Consider the following 11,248-nt stretch of genomic DNA (forward strand, 5'->3'; position numbering starts at 1 on the left):
TGGGCTGTGTTGAGGGCCTCGGGAGGAAGTGGGGGCCAGCCCCGCTGACCCCCCAAACCCGAACACAGCTGCTAAGCTCGTGGGATTTCGGGGAGGCCACCGTGGCGGGAGAGACCAAAGCCAGGGAGGGTGTGGGAGACCACAGGGCTGGCCGGCAGCCAGACGGAAGGCTGGGGCAGGTGGGTGACCACCCAGGCGGCCACCCAGGTCAGTCCTGTCTGAGGCCGCCCTCCAGGCTCAGTGGCCCCTGCACGCTCAGCATGGAGTCCCGGCTTGGACTCCGCAGCACAGGGCCACCCTGCGCACAGGCCACCGGGAGGGCTTCCACCGAGTGACTGCGGAGACGAGTCACAGCATCAGCCGGGGCTTAGAAAGGACCTGCGCCACCCCCACGCGGCTACAGTGGAGGCCTTGGTATCGGGTGTGGGCCGGGCTGTGCGGGGCCTGGGTCCTCACTCACCCCCGCAGGAGATGGGAAGCCCCCCCGGAGCCCTGGCCAGGGTGGCTCAGTGAATAGAGCGTCGGCCCGTGAGTGCACCGAGGGGTCTCGGGTTTGATTCCAGGTCAAGGGCACGTACCAACCCTGAGGCAACCAATTGATGTGCCTCTCTCACATCCATGTTTCTCTCTCTCTCCTCATTCCCTTCCACTCTCTCTAAAAACCAATGGGAAAAATATCCTCGAATGAGGATAACAAAACAACAATGAAGACAGCCTCTGGAAAACCACGTGGCAGCATCTACGGCAGCCGGTGCAGCGATGGCACTCCTACACGCTGCCCAACGGGGCGAGCAGGCCTGCTCCCGCGGGGAAAACCCTAATATGCAAACTGACCGAACCTTAATATGCAAACTGACTGAATAGCGGAACGACCGATTGTTATGACACACACTGACCACCAGGGGGGCAGACCCTCATCGCAGGAGCATCTGTCTCCTCCCCCCCCCCAAAGGGAGGCGACCAGGGGGTGGGACCGGCCAGCAGGCAGCACCAGGCTGCCAGCCAAGCTGGGTGCCAGTGGGGGTCCCCCGATCACCCGCTCACTGGTTGCCCCACATATGGCCCTGATCGCCAGCCAGGCCTAGGGACCCTACCCTATATGTTGGGAACAGTCTCTTAAGAGTTAAAAATTAAAACCTGGCAAGGCTACTCTAAAAGTGAAAAAACAGGATGATGCAGCGATGACATGCATGGACTCTGGCTTGCACATGTTGTGGTCAGCCCTGATTCTGACACTTGTAACTGTGTGTGACAACGCCAATTACTTAATTTCTCTCTACTTCAGTTTTTCCACCCATAAGATGGGGGAAATAGTACAACTGCCTCAGAAGGATCATGTTATGTACTACTTTTTATAATCAGGGCAAATAAATGTAGCTGCCCATACAACAGCAAGATGCCTCTCACCTGTATGAAAAGTATGGTCACTGGTGCATGCAGGGGGATTGCGAGAGGGATGTCCGACTGCTGGTTTAGGCCCTACATCCCCCGAGGGGTCCCAGATTTCGAGAGGGGCACAGGCCGTGCTGAGGGCCCCCCTCCCCCCTCCCCATACACAAATTTCATGCACCGGGCCTCTAGTTTAGTTATAAACATGTGATAAATGTGTCTCAAAATATACTGTCCTGCTATGGTATTCATATGACTGAACGCTGACAAACCATCAATGAGGACTTAGTTGTTATTGTTCACATCTGGATCCTCTCATCAGCTGGGGACGCCGGGATGAGTGAAACAAGACACACACACAAAATACATCGGTTGTGTATTTACTCCGTGAAGTTAATTTTCCTCGCCTCGTATCAGAGAGCACCGACGACGTTCTCATAATCAGCATTTCCACACAGCACCCACCCCACGGGGGAAGCGCTGAACGAGGCGGACTTTCCTGAGTCCATAGACTTCTTAGCAAGTTCTTAACTCATTTCAGTTGGAGAAACTTCGCTCCGCTGAGGCAGCAGCAACTGGAATTTCCAATAGAATTCTGGAAGCAGAATTACCTAGATTTGGAAATGAATCCCGATTCTGACATTACCACACCCAAATGCAATACGGGGTTACATATGATAAACTCTCCTCACAGAAGATATTACCACTTTCATTTGATCAGATGCATCACAATCCCTTATTTAGATCCATGCAGAACATCTTAAGTTCTTTCAAATTTAAATGCTGGTAGTTATAAAGAAAACTGAAGACAGCAGTACGCTGTTCAAACCTCTCTTCAAGTGGTGCTACGCTCTGAGAGTGAACAGAAAAGTAGCCTCAGTAAAAACTGGTTTCAAGATTTAGGTCAGACCAATATCTTTGTTTCCTTGATCCAATTTCCTGATATTTTATGGGCTTGTTATTCTTGCGTAGTTCAGATGCACTTTTGGTTTTGTTTCTCTAAACTTAAAAGGATACTTTTAATCCTATTAAAAAGCAAATAACCAAACTTGGATGTTTTCAAAGCTTTTGTTAAGCTTAGCAATAGAAATTGACAGTTCAAACTAAGTGACTGTAGATAGCATACATTCAACATTAAATTTCACTTTCTGTTAAAGGCCATGATTTGTTCTTTGAGAATCTTCTGTGGTTTTGCTCAACTCTTCTTATCTAGATTGGATTTATTTTTTATTTTATTTATTTATTTATTTTAGATTGGATTTAATTACTTCAACAGCATTTTGTTGGTGTTCCCACCACGTGTCTGAGATTCGTTGTGAAGTCAGCTATGCGTCTGACCAAGCTGCTCCATTTTGGGCAGATCTAGACCCACAGCATCTTCACTGTTGGCCCAGCTGAGGGCGTGTCTCCTAGAAAAATTCAAACCGTGCGCTGTACGCGTGTCACACAGAGTACTGCTGGATTCTTGGCCACACTTCATGCTTCTATACCTTTTGCTTACCAACCACGTTAGCTCCCTTATCATAGGCTTGCCTTCCATCATTTAATTTAATTTATTTATTTAAAAATATTTTTATTGTTTTCAGAGAGGAAGGGAGAAGGATATATATAAACATCAATGTTGAGAGAGAATCATGGATCGGCTGCCTCCAGCACGACCCCCACTGAGGATCGAGCCCACAACCAGGGCCAGTGCCCTGACAGAATCAAACCATGACCTCCTGGTTCATAGGTCGATGTTCAACCACGGAGCCATGCGGCCAGGTGATCATTTTATTTTTTTAAATATGTATTTTTTTATTTCAGAGAGGAAGGGAGAGGAAGAGAGAGATAGAAATATCAATGATGAGAGAGAATCATTGATTGGTTGCCTCCTGCACACCCCCTACTGGGGATCGAGCCCACAACCCGGGCATGTGCCCTTGAGTGGAATCAAACCTGGGACCCTTTAATCTGCAGGCTGACACTCTATCCACTGAGCCAAACCAGCTAGGGCTAGGCGATCATTTTAAACATTAATTTTAGTCTAAGTTAAAAAGCGTTCCCCAATTCTTCTCTTCATTCAAAACGCATCCCTTAAAAAGCAGGTGTAAAGCCACTGAAATGCTCATTGATTTAAGCTTGCTTTTCTTCACAGGGGAGTGTAACGACGCACAGAATGTTAGCTGTTCAACATGTCTTCTCACCAGGGAACATTCTAGTTGAACTGAGTACTTTAAAAAGTTTACATGGGATTTCATCTCTCACGTATTACCCATTCAATCAATCTAGATAGTGATCATTAGTTTCCGTATTATTTATCCTAATCACACGTTTGGCATTTTATCAGATTGTGAAATAACTGTTACTCAACCTAGAAAGTTTCCATTGTTTTTGTAAACACTGTGTTGCGTGCCTGGAAGGCAGCGTTTGGCTTGGCTAATATCGGGCACCTGGTCTCATTCTTTGAAGGACACGACACTGATGTTTCATGCCAGCGTTTTCCCCGTGTTATCAGTGGTCTGCTGTCGAGGCAGCGTCCCCTCGACTGCTGGCAACTGCTCCGTCCTGTTCTGTGCGGGAGGCTGTGGATTAGCAGCTAAGGCGTCCGTTGGGGAAGAAGCCGAGGTTGCGGGGACTTCATCCGGACCCGCCAGGTTGTGGATTTGGAGAGAAGAGTGTTGTTGTGACTTTCATTGTTTGGACGAGTCATGAGCTCTTCATTGGACAGAGACTGTCCGCCTGTGTGTAGCTTTTGTGGGCTCAGCCTGGAAGAAGGTGGCCTCCTTTTACTGTTTTGCCTCTAAAAATGCAAGCAGATGGCTTCTTGGAGGTTTTTTTTCTTCTTCCTTCTCAGTTTTTCCTTTGGGAGCTCCTCTGGTCTTTTCTATCAAGAGCGTGAGATGTGCACCCATTTTCAATGATCTAGGGTTGAAAAAGCGAAATGTAATTATATGAACGCACAAAATTAGAATATAGTTTCATCAGAATTAAAGAGCAAAACAGTAGAAAAAATTTTAGGTACAGTTTTAAAAAGTTAGTTTTTTCCTAAAAGATGCAAAATTATCTATATATATAAAAGGCTAATCTGCAAATTGTCCCCTCGGGAGTTTGACCGGGAGATCGAGAGTTTGATCGCTTGCTATGACATGCGCTCACCACCAGGGTGCGGTGCGGAACAAAGGAAGACCCCTGGGCCGGCAGCCGGGGAAGGGAGGCCCTGGCCAGCCCTGATCTCCGGCCAGGCCTAGGGACCCTACCCGTGCATGAATTCTGTGCCCTCGGCCTCTAGTCTATTAATATTACAGTCAAACCATGAATTACAATGACTCTTAAATTTGGTCAGGGTTCACAGGTCGATGTTCAACCACTGAGCCATGCGGCCAGGTGATCATTTTATTTTTTTAAATACATATTTTTTTATTTCAGAGAGGAAGGGAGAGGAAGGGAGAGGAAGAGAGAGAGATAGAAATATCAATGATGAGAGAGAATCATTGACCAGGGCCTGGGCCGGGGAGGAGCCTGCAACCCAGGTATGTGACCTTGACCGGAATCGAACCTGGGACCCTTCGGTCCGCAGGCCGATGCTCTATCCGCTCAGCCAAACCAGCCAGGGCTCAAATAATTTCTTATACTGATGATGACATAATGGGTTCAATATATATAATATTAATTTCACCTGTTTCTTTTTACTTTTTAAAAATAAGGCACTCATATTGGACAGTGCTGATCTAGACCTACATATACAGGGTGTCCCCCCAAAATGTATACACACACTTTGAATAATTATAAAGGCAGTATTTATTAAAATACATTTCATTTTCAACACTGAAGTATCAGCTGTTAAAGTGTGTATCGATTTTTGGGGGGACACCCTGTGTATACAAACTGAAGAGTGACAGGCATCAGCCCTCGAGTACAAGTCTGACAGTTGCTGTGCCAACTCACGAACACCCCAGAACCACACATTTAAACAAAGAGAACGGGGACGTGGACTCCCGAGAAGCCACACTCGGTTATGCGAGAACTGACTGGACAAGCTATTCGCTTGCCTTTTTCTCTTACCTGATGCTGCTGTTCGCTCTCTCCCACTCCGAGCGGGGCCTGCTGAGGCCGGCAGAGGCGCGATCCACCGACCTTTAGACTCAGGCGGCCTTTGCTTCCAGGACACAGAGCAAGGGGCGCACAGAGGCGCCTCCCTGGGGGCTGAATGGTGTTAGTCGCGAGCGGGGACGACCAGGGCTATGGGTCACGCGGTGCCGCTGCTGAGTGACAGGCGCCCCGGTACCTGTAACACACCAACTGCTTTGTGGTTTTGTGATCTGAGGGTCCCCGAGGGGCAGGGCCCGGGGCAGAAGCCCTTCGTGCAATCCTGGCTGGTGGAGAGGTGTGTCAGAAAACAGCGTGGTGGCATCTGCGAAAACGTACATGAACCATTGACAGAGCCTCCCCGTTCCAGGGACGCCGGCCTGCGGACACCACAGCACGCTCCGTGGGTTACCAACAGCCGCCAACGTAGGCCACCCTTGTGAAACACACCCTTAACGCGGGAGACGCCTTCCTGTACCCGCCTGCCGCCCATCTGAGGCCGGCCACGCTGCTTTTGAGAAAGCTCCCTAGGACTAGGTGACACTAGAGACGCCTCTGGTTAAACGGCTCACATCTGAAAACCAGGCAAGGTCAGTAGATTCCGTTCCGTTGTACACTCCCAGGCCACGTTCAAATTTCATCTCTCACATTTCGTTTCAAATAAGGGGGGTTTTATTTGGGATTCTGAACCCCTGTAACAGAAAACTGTAGTTCAGGACGTAGGATTAATGCGAACTTCTAAGACAGCGGTTCTCAACCTGTGGGTCGCGACCCCCAAAGGGGTCGAACGACCCTTTCACAGGGGTCGCCTAAGACCATCCTGCATATCAGATATTTACATGACGATTCATAACAGTAGCAACATGACAGTTATGAAGTAGCAACGAAAATAATTGTATGGTTGGGGGCCACCACAACATGAGGAACTGTATTAAAGGGTCGCGGCGTTAGGAAGGTTGAGAACCGCTGCTCTAAGAGCTGTGCTGATTTCTCTGCACCCTAAAAGGGCTTAAGGAGCCCCAGAGGGGACACCATATGACAGAGCGTGTTTAGTCTATAAGATAGCAAGCTGGTCCAGAAGCATCGGCGAGTCCTGGCCGGTCTGGCTCAGTGGATAGAGCGTCGGCCTGCGGACTGAAGGGTCCCGGGTTCGATTCCGGTCAAGGGCACATGCCTGGGTTGCCAGCTTGATCCCCAGTAGGGGACGTGCAGGAGGCAGCCAATCAATGATTCTCTCTCATCATTGATGTTTCTATCTCTCTCTTTCCCTCTCCCTTCCTCTCTGAAATCAATAAAAATATATTTTAAAAAACAATAAAATAAAAATATATTTAAAAAAAGAAAAAGAAGCATTGGTGAGTTCACACAGTAACGCAGGCACGCTTGTATTAAGTCATGTTGGGAGGGAGCTCTGCTAGCCTAGTGTGAGTGAGTTCTCATCCTATATCAGTGATGGCGAGCCTTTTGAGTTCGGCGTGACAGCATTTTGAAAAACCCTAACTTCACTCTGGTGCCGTGTCACATATAGACATTTTTTGATATTTGCAACCATAGTAAAACAAAGATTTATATTTTTATATTTATTTTATATATTTAAATGCCATTTAACAAAGAAAAATCAACCAAAAAAATGAGTTTGCGTGTCACCTCTGACACGCGTGTCATAGGTTCGCCATCACTGTCCTATATCATAAAAGCGTAGTATGCAAATTATCCCCTCCACCAGAGTTCTTCCGGGAATTCGAACAGGGGGCGGGCTGGGCGGGGGAAGGGAGGGAGGCCCTGGCGCTGGCAGGTGGCCAGGGGAAGGGAGGGACACCCTTGCCACTGGTGGCAGCAGGCGGCCGGGAGGGAGTACCTGGCCAGCAGTCGCTAGGGACCCTACCAGTGCATGAATTTTGTGCACTGGGCCCGAGGTAGCAGTAATCAATGAGGTTCAGTTTATTATTAAAAAGCAAAGGGGCAGTCTTCCCGTTACTTAGTGTGCATTATGCTGTTCAAAGAGTGAAACAGCCGAGCGCTACTGGGCTTCTTGAAGAACTAACTGTAAGTAATCCGACATCTGCCTGCCTTTCACACCTGGGCATCCCCCCACCGAGAGCCACAGACGGCGCTTACTTTTGGGGTTCTGGCTTCGGAGCGCTTTTGCAGTGCTTCTCTTTCTCGAGGCGTTTTCTGCTTCTCTCTGTTACCAGCTGCTCCCTAGGAACCTCTCGGACCCCCATGGCGGCTGCGAACTCCGCGGCCCCCCGGTCAGTCAGGAAGCAGTGAGGCGTCTGGACCAGATGGAAACGTGGTGAGTTTTTGAAACAGTGGAAATCTTTTTAGCTGTTCCTACCGTGTGAAGAGAATTACTCCTCTCCGGGTACAAAACCTCAGAAATGCAGATTTCAGCGGCTCACTTTTCTGAATGTTGAAAAGAGGCTGGCTCTGAGTTTTCTATTAAAAAAACCCCCCACAAAAACCAAAATGATGGTATAATGCTAGAGATATGACTTACATAAGATGTTTTTTTAAAAAAATCCTTACCTGAGAATATATTGAAACATTTTAGAGAGAGAGGAAAAGAGAGGGAACGAGAGGGAAGAGGAAAGGGAGAGAGAGAGAGAGAGAGAGAGAGAGAGAGAGAGAGAGAGAAAGAAACATCAATCAGATGGCTCTCGTATGCATCCCGACCAGGGATCGAACCTGCAACCTAGGTCTGTGCCCTGACTGGGACTTGAACCCTGGCATTTTGGTGTATGGATGACGCTCCAACCAACCAAGCCACCCGGCCAGGGCTACATATGATCTTACATTTAGAGAACAGGATCCGTTTTTATTTAACACATCCTATTAAACAGCTGGTCTGTTCAGTTTGCATGTGCTATGTTCTACGTGTTGTGAGAAGGCTGGACACGAGAACATAACAGGGAAACAGAGCGATCACTGGTCAAGTTACATTGTCCACGGAGCGATCACTGGTCAAGTTACATTGTCCACTTGTCATTCCTTCCCTTCTTTCGCACACGTTGGAAGAGTGATCTCAAGCATGTCCCTACAGGCAGGCCCCTTTGGTCACCAAGGGCAGTGGCAGCCCCCAGGGAAAGGGCGCTTCTCTGGCCGCGCATACCTTCTCCATCACGAGCCGTGCCAGCTTGATGGGGTTCGCGATACAGCGCACGGCAGACACGGCGCCCGAAGACAGGTCTTTTCCACTCATGATACTGGCGTCCATTTCCACCTCCCCATTTACGTTCAAGACGGATCCACAGCCTAAACCCACAAGGAAGGGGAAAGCAAGAATCCAGAATTCAGAACTGGCTCCGAGCTCCCGCTAAGCTGCCCACTTTACCTCCCCCTCCACTCCGTCGCCAAAGGAATATTTCTTAAGACAGAAACCTGACTTGGTACCCCATGACCTGCCAATCAACACTACGGAGCCCTTCTGACTCACTCTCCCAGCTTCCCCTCCTCGCCCGGGCGACGTGTTCCTGACATGTCAGGTTTCCCTGAACGCACCACCAGCTCTCATTGCCCTGCGCTTGGCAATGCTGTCCTCCCTCCCGCTAGGACACTTCCTCCAGCTTTCTCGGCCTGCATAATGCCTATAAGTCTAGCCACTCTATCTCTTTTTTTAAAAAAAAATTATTATTGATTTCAGAGAGATAGGGAGAGGGAGAGAGAGAAACATCAGTGATGAGAGAATTATTGTTCGGCTGCCTCCTGCACACCCTCTACGGGGGATGGAGCCTGCAACCCAAGCATATGCCCTTGACTGGAATTGAACCTGGGTCCCTTCAGTTCGTAGGCTGACACGCTATCCACTGAGCCAAGCCAGCTAGGGCAGTCTAGCTATTCTTAATGTCTTTGTGATGGTTTCCTTATCTGTAAAAATGGAATAAGAACAAACCTCAAGAATGTTTAAAGGCTTATAAACATATCCGGCCCTAACAAGGTAAAATTCGGTGTTTGGTATCCAGTAGGAAATTACCAGGCACACAAAGAAACAGGAAAACATGACCCATAATAAGGAAAAGAAAATCAATCCATGGTAATAGATCCAGGAATGACACAAATGATAGAATTAGTAGATAAGGATGTTAAAGCAGCGGTTATAACTATATTCCTTATGTACCAGAACGTGGAGGAAACTATGAAAAAGGCTCAAATAGAACTTCTAGAGATGAAAACAAAAGACGACTGAACTAGAACCTACTGGGTGGGATTAACACCCGATCAGGGGTGTAGATGGGTCAGAATTGAGCTGAATTGTTGGACACCTAGCCGGTGCCCGAGCATTGCTCGGTGGGGTGGGAAAACCCACACACACGGAACAAGGTGCAGAATCTTAGGAGCAAAGGCAACCACATGGAGCAAAGCTAAGCCTTTTCAACAAATGGTGCTGGAACACCTGGTCATCCACATGCAAAAGGAGATAAATGCAAATAAGCAAATACGCATGTGACAAAAATCAACTATTTTCATAACCCAGCAATGAACAATCGGTAACTGAAATTTTAAAAAGCATGTCGTATTTACCCCGCCACCAAAAGACATGAAATAATTAGGTATAGATCTAACAAATGATGAGAGGGAATCATGGATGGGCTGCCTCCTGCACGCCCCACCCTGGGGATGGAGCTCGAAACCCGGGCACGTGCCCTGACCGGGAATCGAATCGTGACCCCCTGGTTCCTAGGTCAACGCTCAACCACTGAGCCACGCCACTGGCTGGGCCACATAACCTTTCTGTACCTGAGTTTTCTCACCTGACACACGAGCATAGTAATTACACCCAACTCATCAGACCACCGTGCAGACGCAATGAGTTCATCATGCACATTTCGCAGACACTGTCGGGTAAGCAGTGGGCACTCAGAGCAGTTATGATCGTGATGACTCTAATCCACTGAGTGGAAGGGGCAAACACAAACCAGTACATTCCGCACGGCGCCATTTACACGGCGTTCCCGAGAATGCACATCCGTCCACAGCAGTGGTTCTCAACCTTGGCTGCACATTAGAGTCACCTGGGAATCTTTCTAAAATCCTGATTCCTGGGCCTCATCCTCCGGAAATTCTGTTTTTTTGTGACTAATGTCGTGGCCCCCGCCGCATCACAAAGAAACAGAATTTCCGGAGGATGAGGCCCGGAAATCAGGATTTTAAAAAGATTCCCAGGTGACTCTAATGTGCAGCCAAGGTTGAGAACCGCTGGTCTACAGTGACAGGAGCAGCTCAGTGGACGCTTGGTGCTGGGGATGAGTGGGGGAGAGTCACGGCAAAGAAGCGACTTTTGGGGGTGATGGGAAGGTTTTAAACCTTGATTGTGGGCGCGCTCCCCTTCCCAGCAGCATGTCCCAGCCTTCCCCTCCCCTCTTGTCCCCCCACAGGCCTGCATCACCTAAACTCGAAGAGACCCCACCAGCCGTGCACCAGCCGCACAATGGCCAGTGGCAGCTCCACCAGGGCTAACCCCCCCCCAACCTGCCGCAAGGTCCCTTTTTACCTGACTTCTCAGTGGCCAGAGAAGCCCCCCCTCTCTCCTGTTGCTGCTTCTACCCTAGGCCCTTCCTTGGGTCACTATCCCCAACTCTAATAAGCGTCCTCTCAAATTTTTTTTTTTAAAATCTTGCTTGTGATGTCATTACACAGGTGTATTATGCATTTTTCACAACTCAAAATGCACGCAGTTTATGGTATGTAGTCTACCCCCAACGCCCCCACAGAAAGATGTCATAAGAACACCTCTTAACGATGTGAAGAGGTTACACCCGGGAAAAAAGGGGAGGAAAAGCTTAAACAAGTT

At 48.6% G+C, this 11,248-nt stretch overlaps 1 protein-coding gene across 1 annotated transcript in view; it reads right to left on the minus strand.

The window, feature by feature from the left end:
* The window catches only part of ASRGL1 (asparaginase like 1), a 10,996-nt gene extending 2,288 nt beyond the window's left edge, over nucleotides 1–8,708 (minus strand). The window contains exons 1-2 of the mRNA XM_023747557.1: nucleotides 8,570–8,708; nucleotides 7,576–7,733 (exon numbers count right to left, since the gene is read on the minus strand). Coding sequence (XP_023603325.1) covers nucleotides 7,576–7,733; nucleotides 8,570–8,674 — 263 coding nt within the window. The 5' untranslated portion in view covers nucleotides 8,675–8,708. The remainder of the gene's footprint in view (nucleotides 1–7,575; nucleotides 7,734–8,569) is intronic.
* Between the last annotated feature and the right edge of the window lie 2,540 nt (nucleotides 8,709–11,248).

Source organism: Myotis lucifugus, unplaced genomic scaffold (assembly GCF_000147115.1).
Source record: "Myotis lucifugus unplaced genomic scaffold, Myoluc2.0 scaffold_906, whole genome shotgun sequence".
NCBI classification, from domain to species: domain Eukaryota; kingdom Metazoa; phylum Chordata; class Mammalia; order Chiroptera; family Vespertilionidae; genus Myotis; species Myotis lucifugus.